Source organism: Pseudopipra pipra, chromosome 8 (genome assembly GCF_036250125.1).
Source record: "Pseudopipra pipra isolate bDixPip1 chromosome 8, bDixPip1.hap1, whole genome shotgun sequence".
NCBI lineage: Eukaryota > Metazoa > Chordata > Aves > Passeriformes > Pipridae > Pseudopipra > Pseudopipra pipra.
In genome coordinates, this window is record NC_087556.1 from 12388077 (window position 1) to 12414182 (window position 26106).

Genomic DNA, 26106 nt, shown 5'->3' on the forward strand with positions numbered 1-26106 from the left:
GGAAGACAGACAAAACAGTGAAGCTCCTCTTGCAGAAACAGAAGTAAAACAGGTTCCTTTACTGGGTATATTCTCTTATATTAGGATTTACCATCTGTTCAGTCCCTAATTATATTTAGTTCACAACTTCACAAACAGAAAGATGAAAAGGCTTTGAAACAATCCTATCTTTCACCTAAGGAGTTATGAATTCTTTTGCAAAGATTGTCCTTGTATGCCACAGCCACATGACATAATTTAGCAATCCCTATTCAAATCGATGTATAAAACATGCACACGATGCTTGTTTTCACATAAGTCTGTATATGCTCCACTCAACCTTTCACTTTAACCATTTTTCTCATCCAGACATTTTTAAAGTGACTATCACTGCTGGTCAAAACCACCTATGAGGGCAAAATGGAAAAGGCAGCAGCCTTTACAGAAATTCTGACACTGTTTCTACCGGTATGTTATAACCAGTTCACTTCTGGTTCTTAACAATGCAAGAGCCAGTCTCAACCACCCAGTAAAAATTCAGACAGAGAATTACCATTCTTTTTCAAGAGCTCCTACCAATGTTTGAAAGTTCAGCTCTTAGTAAAGTTTAAATTGGAAGAAAAAAGGGACAAAACACTAAAAACAAGCACCTTTGTGAAGCAGATCTAGCCAATAAAAGGTATTTATGACGATTGCCTGAACATGAAACAGTAATGATAATAAATAAAGCACCTACCATAATATTGAATTACTACTTAATTTGATCTACTGTTCAATTTTCTCTAAACCTCTGGCACTAAGTAATTTGTGATAAAAATAATTTTATCTTTGTATTTTTCATCAGTCTTGACTGCCCTATTACAGACATTACCACCCTTTGGTCACTAATTGCATGACAGCTGGCAATTAGTAGAGAAGACCGAAATTTGGAGGAAGAGTGAAGACAGTAAGAACCCTACAGATGCTCATGACAACATACCAAACTGCAAATAACAGCTGTCTCTTTCCAGGTGGTTTTGTTGACAAAGTAAGCTTTACTACAAGCTGTGCAAGGAACGAGAAGGCCCCTAGGGCTTGCCTGGGTCAGATGGACCTGAAAATGAACTAGGGTGCAATTCCCACTGGGATTGACTGAAACTGTCTTTCAACCAAGACTGAATTTGATCCACATGTAAAGGGCCACAACTTAATGCAATAAAGTGTTAAGTAGGAACTTCATCAAAGCAAAGGGAGGTGTGTAATGACAATAATTTGTACTTACATAACAACATTTGCCAAAGACCTTAAATTCATTGAAAAGTAAAAAATCATCCACCTTGAGTAGCATCTCTTATTACAGACATTATGTCAGATTGGAAAACTACAACAAACAGAAATTACATTACTCCCTGCAAGCTAGAAAGCATGAAATTTCAATCCTGTGCAGTAGGGCTAGCCCCAAGACTAATGGCTCTCCTTAAGTTCCCCATAAATTCATTAAGTAGGACTTTAATTAGAAGTTACACAAGATTAAGGAGATAGGTCTTACATGATCCTTCAATACAGGAGTGAAGTTCACCCATACAAATCAGTAAAAAAAGTCTAAAACTAAAGTAAATAAAAATCTCACATTCAAGTTTGAGCCAACTATTACACTGCACTGACTTTAAAAAACTCCTAAGATTGGGGGGGGTTCTTTTTGAGAATCCAGTGCTCATTCTGTTCATAAAACACAGGCGTTTGCAGTCCAATCAACTGCCCTACATAAAACAGCAGGTATTTAGCTGATTTTTTTTCCTATATGCAAGACTTGATCATTCTGTTAATGAAAAACTAAATTTAGAAAGAAATTAGCACAATACAGTCTCTACTCTGAAAGCATTTGTTGCATGTGTGCACATCCTTGTATGGTTTCTATTCTGCTCTCTGTAAGTGCATTTGACCATTAGTAACACTATCAAAGCACTCCCTAATCAGTCTATTTCAGATTTTTCTCATAACTCAATTAACTTTCTAAAAATCAAAGACTGTCCTTAAAAATAGGCCAGACCTGAATTCTCAATAGTTTAAGTGCCCATAGTTTATTAAATATGAATCCTCAGATTTAGATTCTTGTGATGCATTATTGAGTCAGAATTTATTTTAAATAGTCGAGCCCTGTTTCAACTTCAGGACTAAGCACTGTGTTTCTGTAGTGCCAGGTACATCAGGATTCTAGTCCCTGACTAGAATTCTGGGCAATTTTGTTGCTAGTAAAAGAGCAGAAAAATCTCTCTGTGAAGTACTCAACACTGTCTGATGACAGGGGAAGGATTTATTTGTGTTTAGTGATATTCAGCAGCTAACATATATCCTACACGGCCTCTGTTAAGTAACGTTCTTGAATATGCTCTTGATTGTTCTACTTTAATATCTAGTTCTTTTACAAAACTTGAAGTAGCTGGCTACATTAATTTTTTGTAGGAAATCCAAAGCATACTTTCTTTTGGTTTGAATTAACAGAAAAGCCTTGTGAATTAGAGATAAGATACTGTGAACTTTAATACTAAGCTTTTGACCGAAATGTAATCTAATGCAAATGCAAATGGTGCTTCATCAACAGCTTCATCACTGGGATTGTACTTAATGGCTTTTCATCTTTTGTTTAATTAAAACAAATAGAAAACTCAATTCTTCTTCAGTGCATACTTCACTTACTGTCTTTTAGACTGATTATAAAACATCCATGAAAATAAGCAGTTCCAGGAGGAAAAAGAAGTTGGAGAGTCACAGGATGTCTCATTCTAATGTACCACCTGAGAGATATGGCAGTCATGGTTATGGCTAAATTACAGACAAGACAACAGCACACACTAAAACAGTGATGCAGGTATTCCAAATCCCTAAGAGGCTGCTCAGCTATTGTAGATAAGAAGTTATGCCAAAGAAATTCTGTTTTTTAGAGGGGCATCTCATAAGTGAAGAGTAGTAATTTAGAAATTATTCCCAGTGCCTTCCCCAGTAAAGGATTTCAAGGTCAATACTCAAGAAAAACTTGCAGGAACTGCTTGATACTGGGCAGGATGTTCTACTACGAGGCAGAATATTGGGCAACCTAGTATTGCCGGGAATGCTGGTATTTAGGTTTAGCAGAAGAAAGTATTTATTTCTTGACATGTGACAGTTTCAGTGAAAAACTGCCATGAAGGAAGTGAGTTGTGTCTATCTTATCTAGTAATGTAGCAAACAGCCACTGTGAGATGGTCTTACTTTAGACTCTAGGGGAAGAGAGGCCAAATGAGAATCAGGCATCTAAAAACTACACCTAAGAGAACATATACACTGAACCACACTTTCTCTGCACACTGACCACTCATTTCACTTTGTCTTCTGACAAGCTTCTCCCAAGTGTAAAATTAGGTTATTTTAAAACGTCAAGTTTTCTGTTTGTTTCTGTTAAGTGTGTTTACAGTCGGTCATTTCATAAGCAACTGAAAAAAGAAGCAATCCAGGTACTCTGAAAAGTCAGTGATTTTATATTAATTATACTACAAAAAAAAGGAGTCTGTTCTCAAGGGCTAAAACAAAAGGCATAGTGATTGCATGGTTTTCCCATAAATGCAACAAAAATAATGAAAAAGAATCCCAACCCCAAAGCCAAAAGTGGTTTTCAGACAAATTCACACATGCAAGTGCACAGGTACAAATATGTCCCTAAGCTCCACTCTAACACAAAAGTTCAAGTTATTTATGCTACCATGGAATCTAGGTACAAGGAATTTAGCCTCATCCACTCTCTTGTCATCCTTTACTAACAAAAATACTCCACACTAAACCAAATTTATACTATTTCTGGTTTCTTTAATGTGATGCTGAGGCTTGGACAAAGGCTTGGACAAAACTCCCAGAAACATAAAGCATGAAATGAATGCTTATCCCTGTCTACGCTTAATCTCCAGCTTTTGCCCTGACCTAGGCTCTGCAGACAAGAAATACAAATAGTGCTCCTCCACCTAATTTGACAATCAAAGGTTTTGCATCTTCAGCTTCTTATAGTGTCTTTTAATGTTCACATTTTCTCTAAATCAATACAAGTGCTTTTTGATCCTCACCTGATATAAGATTATATAGGACATTCTCTGATCTATGGCTACACCCACTGTACACCTGCTTTGTATGCAATACATTTCCAATGATGATTAAAACACAAAACATCAGTGAAATGTCTTCAACAATCAAGAAAAGCCAGTTGTACATAAATAAACATCAAGCGTCTGATGAGAGACATGATATAGAAATTTATCTCTAGGGCACAACTTGAAGTTTGAAAGCCCACTTGAGCTAAGCCCAAATCTGGAGATGGACATGTTACTTCACTATGCACTGGGCAATAGCAAAGACAAAACCTGAGTTTATTTAGTACTTGCTGTAATTACAGATACCCTGTTGTCTGTAGTGCTGAGTAGTGCATGAAGCAGCGTAGCTACCTCTGTCAATGGTAACAAACATTTCAATTAACAGACCTGTCATGTGATGCATCTGTACAAACTGCTGTGGACTGGGCCCAGACTCACCTATGAGAGAGGGTGGGTTTCATGGAGCTCATAGAGTTCATGGGGGGTTGCATGGGTAGCTTCCCTGGAGGATCGTTCTGCCGGCTTTTCTGGTGGCGAAGCAGCAAGAGCCGTCCCAGCTCCTCACACCAGGATGAAAGCAGTGCTGTGCAAACAGAACAAACGACAGTGAGCACACATCTGAAGGACCTGCACAGCCGAGTGCAGGTGAGAGCCACTGAAACAGGAGTCACAGTCTGAACAGACAAACCCCAGGAGTGAAAAGCTTGTCCACGAACCACCTCGCACATTATTATCCTATCAAACTGAGTCTGTAATTGCCCTACACTACCATTACAAAGTTTTTACACAAGTTACAAACATTCTGCACAGCCCAGGAGACATGAGAGGACTTGTCTGAGCTGAGCAGCATAGACACGAAAACATGGGACGCAAGGACATGGGACTGCTGAAAAAAGATGCAGAAGAATTCATTTCACACTAATAGAAACATAACAAAAACATAGAGAAGACATCATTTACAGAGGGGAGAAAAGAACTCTTTTCTGTTTAGCTGTTTTTTTGCAAAAGATTAATTGGAGAGAAACTCATGTGCAGGAATTAATTTCCAAAACTGCTATGAGCTACCAGTCTTGAATAGATAAACAGGAGAATGATGCATGGATACAAAAGTTAGGCACTTAAATCTATATTTGACCCAGCACAACCCCTAAATGTGAATCTCCATTATGTGCCTAATCTTGTAGTCAATGAGGGTAATTCCGTGCTTATAGGAAAATCACGCTTATGAACTATGAAGATGCAGAGATTTCTCAGAGGGAAGCAAAGCTTGCAAGTCCTTCTGAAGACATGAAAGGGGTCATTATCCCTGAAAACGTGGCCTCTCCCGTATGCACCCACACTCAGAAAAGACCAGGTCCTGTCACAGAAACCACCTACTCTGCAAGTAAGCAGAGCCCCAGAAAGTGACTGTGGGTGAAACCTGGCTCCCATGAGTGCACCCAGCCAAGACACCCCACTGAAGCCTCCAGCAACACCTGACTGAGCCTCAAAGCTACCTATTTAATTCCAGCATCAGAAGTGGCACCAGTAAAAAGTCAGCCAGGTATGATGACACAGTCAGGAGTTCAACTGGAACAAAGTGCAGACTAATTGAAAAATCCTGCAGTTGAAGGAAATGTTCTCAAGTGGAAGTGCTTGGGGTTTTTTCTTCTTTAAAGGATCCTTTACAAAACCCTCAGAACAAGAAAATGCTTCATGTTTAATTTTTAACTAAGTGCCTTCCTGAGGTGTTATGAACCGAACACAAATCAACAGATTGCACAAGTAGGTGAGAACCAGAAGACTACTCAAAACCCAAGCTGCCACAGCGGTTTAGCGTGGAAGAGCTCTAGATGTAATTTTAGGCTTGCTTGTTTAAAAGAGAGAAGTGCAGAACTCTCTAAAATTGAGGCTTCTATTTTCATTTCTTAATTTTCTAATGGTTGTCTTTTCACTTAATAACATAAACATAAGCAGTAGCAAACTATCATTTCCAGGTACACCGCCTCCTTTTTCCAGTAGCTACTCACAGGTACTGTTCACACATACTTAGAACAAATTCCAAAGAGACTAATCATAAAGTCGTATTTGTAGGGGAGAAAAAGGAACCTGCTTTACAAAAAACACCCACAAATATGATTTTTCAGTACAAGAAAAAATTGGATTTTCTCAAGTTAAATGGCCACACAAGAAAAATACGTAGAGCCTGGACCATTCCTGTGAATTAATCACACATTTGGACAAAGAAGAGGTAGCAATTTTATTGCATTTATCAAGCGGAAGGTCAAGAGCGGTGTTCAGGGAGGCATTTTAGAGCTCTGCTGTGACAAAAAGGGGACACCATTTCTTTATGTAACTAAATATGGTCACTCGAAAATTGTCAGCCTCACATGTAGCCTACAAAAAGCATTCCCCGGAGCTCTGTGAAATGTTCCAGCAACGTGTGTCAGTCTAAGCTGCTTCTCTATTAGCCAAGGAATCTGTCAACAAGCATTTGATCAAATTATACTCACCTTTTATCCCTGGCATATCATTACTAATGTGCCGGTGACAAAGGCCCCCCTCCCCCTTTTCCAGCCGCCTGGAGATACAAATTCCTGCCTCACAGGGTTTCTTCCCCTGCACCACAGCCACTTGAGCTCAGAGAAATAGGAACAAAGTGTTCTGCCGAACACTTAAGGCAGCCGTCGCAGAGTAATAGTGGATGCTGAGCACTTTCACAGCCGAGTGTAATTACTACGAAATCATCCATCTTAGACGAGGCTATGATGGGAGAAGGGAGTTGCTCCTTCTGCACACCTATGTGCACTTGACAAGCAAGATAAAAAGCAACAACCCAATGGATCTGAGGGCATGAATCTGCAAACAAAAAGCCAAACCCTTCTGGAAAAAAAAGGAAAGTAACTCCCAGAAAAGAAATATGCCAATGAGATAGCATTGCTTTGTTGAGCTGGAGATAAGAAAACATCTCAATGAGTTATTATTACCAATATCCAGTAAGCACATTTATAAAGGTGAAACATAAACTGCCAAAGAACAAAGAGGTCCTCAAGATAAGCTGGACGGTTTCATTCTGTGAGTTAAGTGGAGAGGACTCATGTTTTTAGAAAGTAAGAGACTGCAGCTAAAAATCCTAGCAAATTTACTCATCCCTATCACAGCACTCATTATGGAGAGGTTCAACCTTTCCTCCCCCGGGACATTTCGACTCATGTACCATGTATAATCATCTCTCTCTTCCCTGCGTTGGTGTTTGTGCATGGAATGAAAACAAAGCTGTTTGTAGCCACCTTAGGAGTTACCAGTTCCCCTCTATCCTGTTCAGAAGAAGCAAGAACCCTCTAAAGGAGTCTGCTCTCCCCTGCTGGAAAATACGGGGTGGCCTCCCCTTCTCTCCTGCTTCATCCACCTCCACTGCTCTGCTCTCTGCTTGGTAAGATGAATATATACCCCGCCAACACACATCTGGTACAGCTGGCTTCTGGAGAACATCACTTCCTGGGCTATTCAAGCAAGATGAAACAAACTCAAAATGAATTTACAGATTACACTATTCATCTTTAGTGTACTTAGTTACTGCTTTTTATGCTGACAGTAATAGGCGTATCTCAACTCATTTACACTCAAAGCACGAGAAATTCAGTATCATACTATAATGAACAGATAAAGCAGGAAGCACAAAGGACAGCTACAGATGGTGCCAACAGTCAGTCTCACCCTCTCATAGCACAGCCAAGCAGCTGCTTTTTCTCCCCCTCCGCCCCTCCTCCTTGTACAACAGGAGCACAGATTTTGCAGATGGACCATCCACACCGTCTCTCGCAGCCTCTTGCTGCGGCAGTTTAATGATCAGATTTAAATCGTGTTCCTCTGCTGCATTGCTACAATGTCCCTTGCATACAGTGATGTGGCTTTCCTGCTTAAGTTGAACTCAACTGTTGCAATGAGGGTAAAGGAAGAACCTTTAAATGGGCAACCCCCCCCATGCAGCCCTTTATGCAGCCCAGGTGTAAAATACAACCTGGCTAATACATCGAAATTGACATTTTCAATCCCTGTTCAGTCACAGAGGGCTCTGCTAGCTCATGCCAAAAGATGCATAATAATGGCAATCAAATGACGTACTGACAGTTTAAGTGTATTCACACATTTATTTGGCTTAGAGGGATGCACTCTGGGATGATTGGTGCAATATTTGACCTACTTTTCTCCATTTGTAAAACCTGTATCATTCTTAATGGGATTGCATTTTACTTTTAGCATTGATCTATTTTCATAGGAATAAATCAATACTGATTTGCTAATGACGACTGCGTTAAGAAACCAACGTAGAAATGAGCAGCCTCGGCTTTCACGTTTGTGAAAAGGAAAAACACTGACTTAAAAATAAGAGAAATTTCAATTACAACTAGCCCAAGAGGTTTCCCTAAGGAAGCAAGACAAAAAAAAATCCACTCAGAGATATTCAGCTTGCTGCTATCCAGTCCCATTTTTGTTTCTCCATTCTCTGAAGAGGACTGGACATGGCAAGAGTGTCTCAGCACAGAATGTGACTGACCTCTTTTTAAAATACTCATAAATACTCCCACACACCCAGAGTTGGCCACACTTTATGTCCTGGATGCCTCCAATGGTTTTAAATGCTTTCACTGAAAAAATCATAAGACATCGCAATGTGTCCACACTGGGATCCTGGGGACAAGGAGGAGAAAGAAGGCTGGAAGGCAAAGATTTTTTTTTTTCCCTTCAGCCCGAGTCACATTTCAAGCATTTCTCTGAAACCACAGAGCTAAGTCTTGCTTGAAAGAGAAAGGAAGCAATTGTTATTTAATCCCCTGTCTCTAGGAGGCAAGTCTTTAAGAACATGCCAAATATCACAAGATTTGCGACACAATTATTAGGACCGGCCACATCCCCTGGTACTGTTCCTTTCCTGTAAGGGCCCTTTTGTGCTGAGAACCTGCCAGGCCGTACAGAAACAAAAGCCTCCACTGCCCACTCTGTGGCACCTTCCCATCCCTCATAGCCATGAGTGCCCATCGCCCAGCAGTAGCATCACAACTGCTTTGTAAACGCTGGGCCCTTCCATTAAGAAAACCAAGGAGCTCGAGCTGGGGGATATCATGGATCAAGCCCAGGCTGCCCACACCACTCACTACTTCTTGACAACAAATGATGCTGGCATATCTGCAAATATTACATGATGGATGCTGACAATGCAGCTCAAAGGACATTTTATAGCCATGGCATTGAACAGCCCGTTACAGCCCTTTTCTGGCCAGGGACCAGAATGGAGAAAGAAAATAGGGTGCGTGATCAATGCTACCCCATAGATTCACTAACGCATTTTATTAGCTGCATCCACAGCAGCTCTGAGAGCTGCAATCCCATAACTGACTGGTTTCACTCAGCACGGTGCAAAGTGCCACAGTAAGCACCTCCGAGTGCACGAGCCACTCGGCTCCCTAGAAAGCAAAATACAGAGAAGCATAGTGCTAATCTATTTACCTATTATGATACCCTAGTATTAGTTACAGCTTATCACCTCAGTAAATCGCTGCCTCTTGTTAGGGAACGTGCTTAAAGGTGCAGCAAACTGCTATTTACAGGCAGACACTATATTTACAGCCACAAAGACAGGTGAGGAGGGGATAGGACAACAGCTCAGTAATTTCAATGCCTTCTGCTTCCCGGGAGACTGCTGGAAGAGCACAATAGGATTACAGCTTCCTTGCTGCAGTTAAGCTGCAGTAGATAGTTCAATAGGCAGACTGGCAGACCCGTATTTCTTATTCGCTGCAATGAAAATATTAGGAAAAAAGGAGGAGTTTGATTTGGAGAACTATCTGTTCAGCACCATCTCGCCAGTTTGGTTTCATGCCTCATAAGGAAATGCATTTGGCTGAAAAGATATTTACAGCATAAGTAAGAAAATACATAATTTTTCATCAATCATATCCATTAATTTTATATTGCCTTTAGAAACAAAATCATATCTTTTACATGGAGAATTCTAGATAACCAGAATACAGAGCTACTTTCCTCTGTATAGAATGCAATCTAAATACAGTTTTCATAAAACATCCAGTGAGGTAATTTGGTGAGGAGGGAAGGAGCAGAGCAATGAGAAGCAAAGGAGAGAAGAGGAAATAACTATTGTCTTGGTTATTTAGGAGAGTTATTCTTTTTATACAGAAAAATGAAGACTATATCATGTTTGGAAAATACATTGAAAATGTTAACTACCTAATGCTCAATGTGCTAACAGTATTAGAAAAACAATGTCAGTTGCATTAAAAGGATGGAATCTCTGCTTACAATTTTGTGAAACTGAAAATTGGATGTTTTCCTTGTGTTTTAAAAACCATCTTGCTTTTAAAGAGCTAGGAAATGCAGAAAGAGGGAGAAACCAGCCACCCCAAATTATTTTGAGGATTGATTTTCCTGCAGCTCTCCTCCTCACCCACTCCAGCAGAGCCTGGCAATGGCTACCTAACCTGTGGGTCAGGGCAGGAAAGCAACGCCACAAAGGAAACAGGATGTAACTATCCATTAGAAGAGATTCAGAGTCCATGTGTTTGTCCCTCCTCTTCAGTCCTTTTGAGGTACCTCTACATGCCCTAACCTTGCAACTTCTGGGCCCCACCCCTGTCATTACACAAGCTTCTGCTCAGTGTCTGCCTCAACGCTGAGAGCGCAAAAGGAGTACATACAAAGCCAATTACAGAGCAGAAGTATTAATTTCTCACCAGTCTGGCTGTTCAACACGGACTGCCAGCAGTTCCCAGGGAGTCCACCCCTCCTCCCAGGCCTACATCTCTGGCTGCCAGCACTTGCCCACTTTGCACAGAGAAGCCCATGGCAGAGCCAGTGCTTATTCCCAGGTGTTTGCTTCCACCTCATCCTGGGAGGTTTACACCCCAGCTGGATGCTTTTTTGGAGCAGCTGAGGACTGTAATTGCTGTTCTCCATCAGGTGAAATCAGTGATGTTAGCTTAAACAGTCCAAGCAAATAAGTTGGATTAAACGGACTGATTTTATCCAAAAAGTACCAACACAAACCTGCTCCACTAGTAGAGTAGTGAGAAGTACCACCTCCAAACTCACAGAGATTTAAAAAGTGTTATGTTAGTCCCAGCAACCTCACAGCAAACTGCATGGAACTGAATTCCCCAGCAGAGCCAATGTGGCAGCTGGCTCAAACCCTGCTCTGGGAGGGTGCTGATCACTGAACTGCCCTGCTAATCACAACAGGAACACAAAGTCAACAGCCACGGCTCAACATTGTGAAACATGGTATAATACACATTTCTACCCCTAATATCCAAGTTATGTCCTTTATCTCTAATGCCTCCTTCATTACTATATCTACACCTGTGTCCTGCAGAAATTTCCAGCTTTGCTCCAGTAGGATCTATCATGCAGTTACGTATTATTAAAAAACAAAAAAAACACACAGGTTTGTAGGAAAATAGATAACACAGGGAATGCCTGAATGTTATATCACATAATTAACAAAGGTTTTATTCAATAAAACCCTTTCTGCAAACCTGAGAGTTATCTAGCATGTGCTTTCAAGACTGCTGCGTGAGAGTGGCACCATGTACCAAGTCTCGTCTTGAATATGGGTTCAGCCTGCCTTGGCATATTTTCAGCTCTTCACAAATATCTCTCAGGACACATATATATAGGCTTCCCCAAAAGCTCTTGCCAGCTACGTGTTGAAGACACGGATTTGAATACCCCGTGACTTCAGTGGAACTGGGATTCCCTAATTTCCTTCTACACTTACCAAAACTTGGCAGAGCATCTTACCAGATTCACTACATTAACTTTGAAGTAATACATTACAAAACATAGCAACAATGGCTCAATTTGGCAAGCACAAAACACTCTGCACAGATCCAGATAAAATACGTAAGCATCTCATTTAGGGTTAAGCTCTACCCAAGCTGCTGCATCTAAAAACATGGTCCATTACATAAAGAGAAGACAAAGCTGGTGAAAGGCCACGAGCAAGTGAATCTTGAATAAGGCTTTCCAAAGGAAATGCACTCCAATAGCATTAGACTGCCTGTTTTCCTACTCATCCAATTATTGGTTTCACTGCTTAGATTTCAAACAACAGTGTCTTTCATTACTGCTGTAAGCTTTTATTTTGTAATGTCAGTTCTAGTCATTAACAGATTTCACATATGACAGGCATCTGAAAAATGGAACTGACACACTTGAACCCATCGTTGGCTACAGTCAGACCAGTGACCTATAGGTGAGAGGCTCAGTTTCACTTAATCCATCCTTAGGCCTCCAATTACTACTGTAAACAACTCCTGAGCTAACACCACCACTAACATCCAAAAGTGCTAGGAAGAAACCCAACAGATGAATTTAACTAGAGTTTGAACACAGGGAAGCCATGCACACCCAGGATGACAATGGAAGTCTGGAAAAGGGAAAATCTAGTGTCTGTCATTAAAAAAAGAAAGGAATAAATGTAAAATTGGAGGTCCTATCATGGAAAAATAACCCAAATTATTCAAAAAGACCAAGAGGAAAGTAAAAAATGAGTAACAACCAAAATGGATTTGTCAGGAACAAATCACGCCACACTTCTGTACCTTCTTTACATTAGCAGACAATAGACCTTGAGCATAGGTTAGTTTGATTTTAGCGAGGCTTCAGAGCTGCTTTGTGTGACATTCTTACAAATGAACAAGGGAAATAAGGTCTAGCTGATTACAACACAAAATGGCTGGAAACTTAAGCTTACCAAACTATTAAACCAGCAGTCACTACGAGAAACAAGCTTTATCAGATGGGGTTTTGCAGGAGTTTGCCCCGGGTCTGAAACTACTGAACGATTCATTTTCAGATATTCATGTTGCAGATGGATAAAGGGTTAGAACATGTTCTGGGTCAATTTACAGATGGCACAAGCTGGAAAGAAGCATCAGTTCACTGCAGAAATCTGTTCCTTTCTTTCTACCCCACCACAATGTACAACCACAGAAGGCAGAGAAAAGTCATCAGAATGATTGGAAAAAAGACTGCATGAATTAGGGATTTTGGTGGGTCTAGTTTGAGCCTTTTTTGTTTTTTAGAAGAGGAAAGACTGACAGCAGTATTCTGATTTACTGAGTAACAAAGCGTTAACCACACCCACAGCAGAAACATCAATATATAAAGAGATAAAAAAACCATAGGTTAGATATTAGGAGCATCCTAATGCTCCTTAATACCCTAGGGTGTAAGTTGAGGAATTTCCATGAATGGAGATGCAGAGGAAAGGTCAGATAAAGATCCAGGGAGAACTGATTCTTCAGGCAAGGGGGCATGGCATAGATGAGTCCTTGAAGTCTTTTACGATCAAATGAAATCTATGATTGCGAACAGAGGAATTTCAAACAGTCTGCATTGGAAAAGTATTTAAATCTAGCTTGTATTCATAATTATTCCAAAAAGACATCTCAGCTACAGCGCGGGGAGCTCCTGCAGAGACTCCTGAAGTGGCCATCCAGCTACACAGCTTGCTGGCTGAGTTTTAAAGATGAAAGAAACTGAGAGCAGGTGATGTGCTGAAGGTCACTCCATTTGTGACAGAACAAGTCCCAGAACAGAGAGGATCATACACCTTCCTCTCTCTGCAAGGAAAAACCACAACCACCACATCAAGGGGTTACTGCTCTGTGCCCGCAGTCTCTGTGCCTGCCATGGAACATTTTCAAACAACAACTGTAAAACATCTGGAGAGGCTTTCAAGGAGGGAACAAAAAATTACAAAAACCACACAACCAAAATTTATAGCAGAAACGTGTTTCCAAAGTTAACATTGCACAGCCAGAACTCAGAAGGACCAAAAGCTATTTTAGGATCTTTTGCTTCTTGGTTCTGCATTCTTACTCTTTGCTTTAATTTTATATTATTTTATATTTTTATAGGAAAATAATGTTTTATCAGGTGTCCTCAATTTTTTTATTTTTATACGATTAGTGTAATACAAACTTTGCCAACTTCTTTAGAACTGCTGAAGGAAAAAAGTGTTAGTTTTCAAAGCTGGGGGTTCCAGGACTATTTTTCATACTATACAAACTTTGTACTTGAACAGAACTAAGCTGAAAGCACTCTAACCCTATCATTCCATCTCATTTTTCATTCTGAAAGAAAAATTACAACTACATAAAATAATCCCTATGTGCTGAAAATGAAAACAGTTAAGGACATCAGGAAAGAGAAGCTCAGCCTACAGCAGTTTTAAACTTAATCTGATTTCTGTTCAAACAATACAGGGCAGACAGCTGTGAGCACACACTGCAGTTTCAAGGCAGTGATGTTTCCCATCTCACTGCCCAGTTAATGAGTTAGTTTTTTAAAAGAGTCATTACTTCTTTTTCCCCTTTGTGTCCCACCAGCTCCACAAACCTTGTCATCTTCCTTTACTATCAACCTGCTCTGCTCCTCTGATACCAATCACCTTTTCTTGAGAACTGCCTAATTAATTAACATTCAATTAATATCCCAAAGTCAAATGCCAAATAATTGTTCCCAAGCTGCACTGGGAACTTGGTAACTAATCTGAGCAAGAGAAGGGCTTCTGTATCCTGAAAGTTCCATTTTTTCTAGCTGTGTCCATTGGGTTAATGGACGTTTCTCACCTCAAACACCGTTGTATTAAAGGAGCAGACTTTGTGAGCCATGGATGCTCCTGTTAAGGCATTCCAATACCCTCTAACACTCCACACGCACCATGTTTATTTTATTTATTACCAATAAAGCAAAAATGCAAATCATCTATGCTCTGTTACAATTAGGGCCACATAGAAAACGGAAGTTGGTGTAAACTAAGAAACATCTAAATAACCCTACCCTGATCTTCAGATTATTTTAGTTGTAGTTTCATGATACAAAATGTTCAGAAGCAATACTGCCTTCAGGTAGCCCTATCTTCTGCTGTCAGTGCCCGTGCCCTGATGTAGCCTGTATGCTCCCAGCTACGCTGAAGCATTTCTTTTTATGACTACCCTGTAAACCTGACTAGGTTTTTTCTTCTCTTTCTTCCTTTTTAATGTTTTGGGGGGTTTTGTTGTTTGGTGGGTTTTTTTTCTTTTCCTCTTTTTTTTTTTTTTTTTTTTAATTTGGTTTTCTGTTTCTCCCTCAGGTAGATGAAATCCTTGCTATGGCTCAGAGTCTTGCCCCAGCAGCAAGGCTGTGGCACTCTGCAGAGGTGGAAATCAGGCAGCTGTTCCTTTGCACAGGCAGTACCTGAAGACAGGGCTCCAGTGGACACGTACACACCTCAGTGCAGTCAGCTGAGCTACAAGAACACATACGGAGGTTTGGAACAAGAGACTTTTATTTAAAAACCTAACTATGAACATTAGTTTCAGACAGATTAGAAACTGCTGTTTCCTTGTCTTCAGGGGAATGTTTATCATTCTACATAGGTAGAAATAGGTTATCTATGGAATAGGGGAGAGGTATAAAAATGAACGTGGCTAATTGCTTTTTACAAGCACCTAGGGAAGAAGCCAGTAGTAATCACAGCCCAGACTGATTTTTCAATACCTTTCTTTTCTCTCTCTGAAAACAAAAAAGAACTGGGGAAGAGGGAAAGGATTGTTTGTGACTCCCTCATCTTATGGACGTTTGCAGAAGAGCAGCCTGACTAAATTCTCACAGAGGGCATCTGACCCCCTCTCCCTGCACACAAGTGCTATAATTTCAGGACTGGAGTGCTACAAGATAATGCCATCACTGCTCTTGCCATCTATAAATAACTACATTTGGATCTAGCCGAGTCACGTGGAAAAGCTGGCCAGCGACACGTACATGTGTGTGAGCATGCCTTTGGAAACCCAAATAATTCTAATAATCTTGCATGAAATAAGCTTTAGCTTTCCAAATTTAGCTCTAGTACATGCATTCACTGTGGCTCACAGAGGACTGCTATTATTTTTTTTTTTTCCAGTACTGTTCTTCCCTTGGAAGCTGCTGACTAGGGCATTAGTGGGGTATTGTGCAAAACCGTATCATGTGCTGCTGCGCAGACAGACTGCTCGGAGAGGCAGACAAGAATCAATTCCTCAGGCAGCTTCGCTAACCCTCCCGCCCCTCTCATTGACATCTTATCTCAGCCACTGAAAAGGCGAATGGGCCCGGGCGCGGCAGCCGAGGGAGCGGTGGGCGGGTGAGAACGCCAGCCAGACAGCACAGCGTGGATGCCACACGCTGGAACAGTTTCCCGATCTTGCGCCGAACTGCAGCATGAGTCTTCCCAGCCTCCTGTGAATAGATCGGGCGGAGGACTGGGACGACAGAGGAAGTAATACAGTCTTAATGACACGCGGAACCAGATTTTAGCACCAATTTTCTACAGCAAATCTGTCAGAGCAGTGCAAAAGGATGATTCAAAACCTAAAAAATATATATATATATATATAAATTTGGATGATTAAACAACCCCACAGCATTAGTAGCAAACACAAACAGGAAACCATTTCAAATGAGTTGTATGCAACTCCTCGGGGCATTTTCTGGGGAAATGACTAGAATACAACCCTACATGACCAACAGAGCCTACAGTTTATCCAAGACTGCAATACCCACAAAACATTATGAGGGGTAAGAACATAATTTTCAGAAGCTAAACCTGAAGGGATCATGTACTAAGGAGAAGAGAAAGGAAGAGGGAGGGCAGCAAGGGACCCAGAGGATTTCCCAAGGCTTCAAGGCCCCCGAGTGTTTCACAGGGGCAGGGATTCTGTTTCACTGCTTGTAGAAAAGCAGCAGTTTATAAAAAAGCACTGAGCAAACATCGTATCTAAATAGCAACCACATCTATTTCTTTCATGTTCCCAGAACATCTGGATAAGAAGAATCAAAATGGACATCAGAACATCAAATATTACAGTAAAACACACAGTAAGATGCTATCCAAGCAGATGGAAAATAAAATTCTCCGTTCTTGATCAGAACCATTTTGGATTAGCTCCTGTTCCTACTGAAGTTGGTGGAAAATACTATAAACAATTTTAGTGGTAGGGAGGCTCAATCTCTTACATTATATTTACACAACCTCTACCAATATGATCTTTTCTTTTTTAATACACCATTTTAAGTGTATGTTACAACTTCTCCTTTATACATTGATAAGTACTTTTATGTTAGTCTAGGGGTGTCAAAACCAAGAGAAATTAGAGCAAAAGATTAGATAATATGTTAAAGACAAGATTTCTGAAAGGTTACAGAAGTGCATTTATTGCATAGAGACTGTGCCTGGCTACTTACTGTCCGGGGACTATATAAATTTCCTTTCACAAACACATAAGAACTAGCTCCTTCCACAACTTGAAAGAAGTCCAATAAAAGTTCAATACCAAGACGGCATGGGCAAAAATTTCCCAGGGATACTAACCCAGGAATGTTTTCTGGAAGGAGCTGGTTACTTGAAGGGCTTGAAATAAAGAACAAGTTTGCAGTTAGGAAATTTTCTCTAAGGGGAATAGACTGTGGTAATTTTGAAAACATGAGGGAGGAGGAAGAGATGAGGAGAACCCTCAAGAGCAACAGAAACCCAGGGAACAGGGACAAAGGGAACAAGGAACGGACCTGAGGGTGCTGTGTGTTTAACGAGAAGGGAGAATGGGTAAACTACCTGGGCTCCAAGAAGGTGGGATTTTATCATGTACTCCCACCTCCCCCTCATACTTTTGGTCCTGTATTTTAGTCTGAGAACAAGTATCTACTACATTTTCCTCCTGATTAGAGCCTCTCCAAGTAAGAGAACCCCTCAAAAGCCAAAATGTCCAAATTTGGCCCAATTCAAATAATATCTTTATGCAGTACTCAATCTAGTCTTGTCTACTGCAATATAAAACAATCTGCATTAGCAACCCGCAGTTTGGTGCTATGAAAACTAGAAACTACAGCATTTCAGAATTTCATATGCAGTTGAGAATATCTCATTTGTTCTCTCTAGGATTTCATATTGACTGTTAAGATCAATTGAGGATACCAGCTCCAGTTTTACTGGCTGTCAAGAAGAAAAAAAACAAAACAAAACAACAAAAAAACAATAAAAGAAAGAAAAAAAAAAAAAGAAAAAGAAAAAAAGAGGCAGCTTGGCTGTGGTGTTGGCCAAAAGAAAATGGTAAAAAACCTGATTTTTTAACTTCCTACACAACACAGTCGCTCTCCCTCTGTCTTCTGAGTCATATCTGTTCATGTTACTAAGAAAGCCCCACAGAGCCAATATCGCTAGGGAAGAACAAGATGTATTTTCCACAAGACTGTCAGCTGATTCCAGCTGCTGCAAAACCTTTATTTTCAGAAATTATAGAAGATGCAGAAAAACACTGTGAATTTCAGGTTCCAGCTACTATAATTCATGAACCAGGGATATTTGGTGTGGAAAGGTAACAGCAGACATTGTCTGCCTGTCTCACACGATAACTCTTGAAGGATGGCATTGTGTTTCCCTCAGAGAATAAATTTATACAGTACTTACAGTCATTAGGCCAGAAATATTGTTGACATTTCCAGAATGACCACAAAAATCTTATGTGTCAACACTAATACAAAACATTTTAAAGATAGCAATAATAATTACAAAAGGAGAATAGGACAGAATATTTCCAAATTGCAAAATGCTTTTTAGAGGCAGGATTCACTTCTAAAAATACACACACCTTTGTAACTGTCTGTAACAATTCTATTGTAACATTATCCTAAATCAGATGTTTTTCTAATGCAGACTTGAACACTGCCAAGTGATCAAGACCATGCAGTCTAAAAGATATACATGTAAACAAAGCACTTCTTTTATCTGCAAGCCGCTGATAAACACTAGCTAATCCTCACCTAATCCTGTGAAGAGAACATCATCCTAGCTTCACAAAGAGGGAATCTAAGGTAGTGAACTAATCCTTTGGGGAAAACACTCAGGTTAGAATGCCAGAGAGACTAGTTATTGTCTAAAGTTACAGTGAAAATGCATTTAGTTGCTGCCAGGGTGAGGGACACTGAGGCTACTGACTGGTGGGTCTATGTGACAATTTCTGTCCCATCTGACACATTTTTGCTGCCAAGACTATCCCCACTCCCTGAGGGACTTTTCAGGATAAATGATGACAAAAAGACCGAGAAGGAGAGAATGGGTTTGGACATCAACTTAGAAACAGGATTTTCACATTCATAGACCAGGGTCTTGAAAGGAGAGAGGAACTGCTCTGGAGCAGGATAATGCCAGTCATTAAGGACATACATTCACAGTCATCCATGGCATCCTGAGGAGGAGAGGATCAATACACTCAGCATCAGATGTGGGATTAAAGGCTCTTTTCCTAGCCTGGATGCAGACCACTAGACCATGCTAATCTGACAGGAGGAGTTCCTGCAAGGCAGCTGAAAAAACCAGCAGAGATTCACGTAGCAGAAAATAAAACAGGGATTCTAAAAACTCATTGCAAATTCTTGCCCAAGCAAATGCACTACTGAGTGCTAGAGAATAAACAATAGCAAAGTGGCAAAGGCTAAAAATCTTCCTTTTTAAGTGGACTTCCATGCACATGGATGTGCTGAGAACATGCTCGACTGCAGCCAGTTTGACACCTGGAGCAATGACTGCAGCACCAGTCCAGCAACCTGGGCCAGATCATTAAATAGAGAAAAGAGGGTTCAAAGCTGAAACCTGCGATCAAGCAATCAAAGCTTTAAAGTGAAATAGTCTAGTTCACTGCAGTATTTATAAAAGGTAGTATCTCAAAGCCTTCATGGAGTACAGACTAAGCCCCTGCTATTACAGACTGGAATAAACTAATAGAGAAGGTACATTTGAGGAAGCCTTGTAAAGCAAAAATGTATTTCATCCTGTAGAAATCTAGGAATCAAAAAGGATAGCAGAACACAACATGGGTAAGCCAAAATGAACAGCTCTGTAAGATAAAAGGGACGCATTAAAAGAGGTATAAAGACTTCATAAGCAAAAACTGGAAGAATGTTACATGACTTACAGCAAACATTACTATATGTATCATGATGAAACAAATGACAACTTTCTATCAGACAGGTTCCTGACTAACAAGTTTCTGCACACAGATACTGATTTAAAAAAACAACCAGCAAAACCCACAACCTGGACCCCTGTGCATTAAGGTGAGGGAGAAAGAGTAGATAAAAGTACAGGCACTGTACTGATGAGAGGTGACAACAGGGCAATTAACAAAGACAGTTGTAATCTCTTGCAACTGATACTGCTGAGTTCCAGACATTCTATGACTAAAGTCATAAGGTCTTTACTAGAGATCTCTTTTAGTAAAGATGAGAAACTGCAGTGGATCTAACCAATGGTCTCCTGAGTTCACAGAGTATTTTCATCTATCCTAGGCAATGGAAAAAGCATTTCCAATGTGCTTATTTCATCAGATGCACCTTACAGGGGTCAGAAAAGCCCCTTCCAGTGTTCAGACAGGCAACATCAGCTCAGAAACTTAAGATCAAATAATAATCTTCCACACATGTAGAACTGAAACCACAGCAATCTCAATCCTAATGTATGCGCAGGCAAGTTAATGATATAATTATTTATATATAAAGTCATTAACTCCCAATTCTAAACAAAGCTTCAAAATACAGGAAACATTCCTTTTTTAGACAGGACCACCCAGCAGTGTCTCATTGGACACCGGAGTCTTTCAGTGTTTTTGTCCAATTTGATGATACACTGGAATTTTTTTTTTTTTAATTCTTTGGGAACTTGCATTTGATCCAGATAAAAACTGGCTATCTAATTATCACTACTATTATTACAGAGAAGCACAAGTGGCATAGATATCCATTAGATAAGTGTAACTGAAGTGCAAAAAAAGCAGCATTAAGTAGTAAGGTGAAAGAACTAAAGTATAAATCTGCTCCACTCTTTGGAGCAGAGACTGTCTCTTCAAAGATATTTGCACAGTGCTTAGCACAACGGGCATTCTGATTTAGATATGAGCACTAACCAAATAGTAATGGCTAATAACAGCAAATACCTTAACCTCAATAAAACAGCTCCTCTGTACCTGGCTTTAAAGTAATGGTGGAAAGAATGAGGATCATACACAAAGCTGCCTCATGAAATATTAAGAGGGATAGTGCCTAAATCTGGTGAAATCATATAGCATTCTAAATTACTATCAAAAATATTATGTTATCATGTGCTGGTTCACAATTTGCACCATGGGGACTCAGCAGTTCTGCATTTAGCTTATTCGATTTAAATCTCCATATTAAGGAATGCTTTGGCTAATAATAGTAAAGTACACTCAGAACAAGGCAGAAGAATCCAGTGACAATGGCTACAAGAAAAAGATTAGCTGCTTGATACCTTGCTTAAGACATGGCACATACATCTGGATAAACCAAGGACTTAATCAAAAAAATGTGCAAGAAATATAAGAGTAAACAGAAGAAAGGATGGATCAGTAAGTGAGGGCATGATTCCCATGCACGAAAAACCCAGACAGGAATGGACACAAAATGTAGGAGGGCACTCTTTAACTTGTGTTTGGAAACAGAACACAAGACGTACCAGACCTGCAGATTGGCTCGGGAGAGAAGAACAGAAAAGGGAAGGAAAAGTGGGTGAAAAATGGGTGTGAATGGGCAGTGGGAACTGAAACAGTCTTATATTTTATGACCTGTCCCATTATTCCCCTGCACACCTGCCATGTCCCAGTTTAAGAACCCCTTGTCTACCAAGGACCAGGAAGAAATGAGCTTCCAACAGGCCCTGGCACAGGAGGATGCTCAATTCCCAAACCTGCTAACTGCTGCAGCAGGCTGCAGGCTGAAGAAAGGCTTGGATCAACTCAGGAGGGAATGTAACAATTTGGAACATTAACTGCCCGACTCCTAGGATTTTATTTTAGTTAGACCATGGTATTTTTACATGTGTAGAAGTTACCTATGGTGATTTCTTCTGACAAAGAATAATTACATTGGGTTGTTTTGATGATTTACAATTAACCCAAATTTTCAGTTATAAACAAATTCAAATCTAACTGGTGATGACTGAACTTTAGAAGATTTATGTATAAAAACACAAAACCACTTTGGATACTTGGCCAAAAGCTGATGATACAAGCCTTCTTCTCCCCTTATTCTAAGCAGTTACTGTAGTTCAGAAAGCAAGTGGACCACATTTAGATTTAACTTACACTTCAGTAACTATAAGTCAAGCCAGAAGACAGACATACCACAGACATACCCGAGCTAACCCTTAGTGCCTGTGTAAGAATACCAGCCACAGCCTCTCTGTGTGCACACTTCTAACCACTTAGCTCAAGGAGAGAACAGGGAACTGATGGAATAAATGGCATCACAAATATTTAATCTTCAAAGGAAAAACCGAAATGTTGTTTCATGTTATTCAAGTAAATTCCAACATCTCTATTGCTTACAATATGGTTTCAGATATTACAGATTGCTTGTACTAGAAAAATTAACTATGAAGAACAAAAAAAAAAATAAATCCTATAACTGAACACTTAGGCTGTGTACTACTCCACTACTTATAAATTAGTATTCAATTTCACACAGTTACAGTAAAATATCACATCCTTTTGACAGCAGAACATGCAGATGTCCTGACAGGCACCAGAGGACAAGGGATCTGAAAGGGTAAATGCTGTGATTTTTCTGATAGATATAGTATGCATATGAAATCTAAAGCATTATGACTAGACACTGATAATATGACCAATTTCTGTTTTCAGTGTGAATTGTAATAGCTCCCAAAGAGCTCTGGTGCTGCCTGGGTATTGCCTGCTCAGCTGGTAAGTCGAGCCGGCGCCTGAACATGCTGGTTAGTAGTCAAAGCTGGGAGCAGTTCAAACATGGTCAGCCACGAGGAGGTCTTCTGAGATTTTCTCTTCTACAGCCGAGGAGATCCCTTGTGAGTACTTGCAAACCACAGTTATTCAGCTGTGTATCAACTCAGCCAACTCTGTGTAGGTTTTTTTTTTTAATGGCAAAAGAATCTTGATGACTTTGCTACTCAAAGGCCACCATCTTGCCAAATGGGAAACACTCTATCTAGAAGGAAAAGGTCAACAGATTTTTTTTTTTATAAACAGCCTAGCCTGCTCTCTGAAATATATATATAGTTTTATATAAATACATATACCCACAAATTACAACATATGGTAATATTGCCACCACTCCTCACCAGTATGCCAAAACCAGACTGATTTTATTCCCCATGGGCTTTTCCTGCCTAGTGCAATCACTTATTGACCAGCCTAGTTCACAGAAACCAGCAGGGTCAGAGATCTTGAGCATCTCCCCACCCACTGAAGCCCAGTGCCCTTAGCTGGGCACCAACAGTTCCTGGATGTTACAGCACATCCGGCTGAAAGTCATACATCCCGTCCCCTGCCAAGGGGAACAAGGTCAGTGTCTCATTTGAAAGGGGGTATCAAACTGTTGCCCCAAGTCAAGGGACATCTGACTATGAAGCTGTAGCACTGTTAGTCTGCTAGTGATCTTCCCTTAGTACTTGACAAGTAACCCAGAGAAGAGGTGGGACCATATTAAACATCCAAGTACAGATCCTAAACTTACAGCTGTTAAAACAAGAATGTAATTTCCCAAGTACTTTTAATAGCAGTGCTAGCTTACAACCTTTCAGTACACTCTGCTCCTCCCAGCACTTGCTCCCACATGCATGACCAGCATAACTGCAGAGACCCACTGACCAGAGATTTTCTTTTTTTCATCTGCCAGTGATGCCACCAAAGGATACTTTGTAAACCAAAGAGATAGTTCTTAAAGTCAAGCACAAGAGGGGTCTCTTAATTTTATTTTTTTTTTAAAGTTGCCTCAACTTGTTGAAATGCAATTTTCACTTTTAACAAGCTATTACAATTTTTCATGAGACATCTTTTCATTTTTACAGCTCTGAAAACCGGACTTTACAATGCAGATGTCTTGAGAAATGATCAGTAAAGCTTGTAACATTCATTTGTTTTAATAGCTATTAGAACACCCTGTAGTTAAAAACAGATTACATCAGAAGTCTTCTATAAAGGCCAGTAAATTCTGTCATCTCATTAGATTTTACTGCACATGTGTTCTTAAAGTCAAAAATAACGAATTCTCACAAAACCTGCAACAAAATTGGTTTATTCTCACATGAAAGTCAGGTTAAACCACAAAGACATCAATTCATATCTGGAATAAGTTGTAAGATGAAACAACCAAAGCCAAGCAAGATGACACCCTAAACTAGATCTCCACTGGCCTCAGAAGTTAAAGTTAACATATTTCAAATTGATTTTTCAAAACAGGTTCTGAGGTCGCAGAGGTCCATATACTCATAAGAGACAAGCATGTGTATTACATTAATGCTCTTAATTCAGGATGAAACTGTAAGTTCATAGCATTATTTACAAGGTGCAGTAAAAAGTAAATAATAACAGTCTGAAATCCGAATTTGATTCAGCTTCTGACTTTCTCTGCAAGCATGAGGCAATTCTCAGTGGAAAGATGAAAAGCTGGACCACAAAATTTCTGCTAGAAGAGAGACACTCCCTGCTTGAACAGCTCAATAGAGCCTTGCTGCCCAGAAAGATGATCTGCAATACAGTTACAGTCAAGGCTAACTGGACACTTCATGTTTGACTCAGATCACTTTCAGGCTACCTATCATTATATTTTTAAAATAATAAAAATAAATAGAATAAGTACAGAAAGTGTGCTTTGGAGAAAGGCCAGTTGTAGCAAAAGTTGCTTTGTCTGTGAGTCCAAAAGTACAGCCTCACTCACTCACAAGAGAAACTATTCATGGGCAGAAAGAACACTGCATAATTTGTAGGTCTTTGCAGGGTTCCCCCCTCTCAGCCCCAAGACTCCCTTTTCCTAGAAACAGCATGAGCCAGACAGAGCTTTTTGCCCCCCTACCAGTCTTGAATATTTTAGGTCTTGTATGAGTGAATCGTAAAGAGCTGTGACACAAAGTTCAGTTTAACCAACTGCCAAACAGGAAAGCACTCATTACTCGTTTAAAAGCATTCTTTGTGCAAATGACTACAGTACAGCATGATGAATTAAAAAAAAAAACCAAAAAAAACCCCACACAGGCAACATGACCGGAGTCCATCTATCCAGCACAGTGCAAACAGCAGGCAGACAATACTGTCTCCTTTATCTGCTTTCTCAAACTGACCTTGTTGATTATGATGCCCTGTACCATATTTATAAAAACAAAGCACAGGGGCAGACAGCTGACTTGCACTAGACTGTCAGCAAAAAACCCCTGCTTTTACTTTGCCTGCAAGGCTTTTATTGCTGACATGAAATTTGAGTCTTATGAACAAGATATTTGAAAAGCTTGTTCAAGGAGAGGTGCAGCAATTAGTATTTGTTAATATGGGCAGTTACAGCACCAGACCAGAGCTCCATGAGTTTCATTTACCATGTGCCTTACAACTACAGAGGATATGAATTACTTCCACTCTGCACTGGCAACAGAAACAAGTACTGTCCTTCTCTGCAGTGCCCAGAGTCTAGCTGGCCATTTAATCCCATTGCTCTCTTTAACAGTGAAACAACTGAGGTGTGCTGAGTCCCAGTTTAAAGGTTTTCAGATCAGTTAACCTTAAAACATGGAATTGAACATACGGGAGAGGTAAACCAGCACAGTTCTCCGAAGGTGTCAGTGAAGACAGGCCTGAAGTGAAGCTTGTTCATGTAACTCAATTGCCCTTTTGAAGAGCCTTGGACAAACCCTCTGGCAATAGACTATCAAGAAACTTGGTGATCATGGGATCTGCAACAAACTCTGCTGTCATCCCCTGGAAACTGCTGAATGTGAAGACAAACAGGATCAACGGTTCTGAATATGACAAATTATTAACATGCGAGGGGGGATCAAAATCACATCAAAAATTAAAGGCGTTTAATGCATTCATCCAGTCTCTGAAAAAAGAGTTTAAAAGCAGGATGACAGAATTTGCAGATGGCACATTTCTGGGTTAAAGAAAGATAAGACTGGGAACAAAAAAAAAAAAGTGTATGGACA

At 40.1% G+C, this 26106-nt stretch overlaps 1 protein-coding gene across 10 annotated transcripts in view; it reads right to left on the reverse strand.

Moving 5' to 3' along the window:
• The window catches only part of ZMIZ1 (zinc finger MIZ-type containing 1), a 347839-nt gene that overhangs the window by 47078 nt on the left and 274655 nt on the right, over nt 1–26106 (reverse strand). For all 10 annotated transcript variants that reach the window (XM_064662567.1, XM_064662568.1, XM_064662570.1 and 7 more), the window contains one exon: nt 4512–4656. In XM_064662567.1, coding sequence (XP_064518637.1) covers nt 4512–4656 — 145 coding nt within the window. The remainder of the gene's footprint in view (nt 1–4511; nt 4657–26106) is intronic.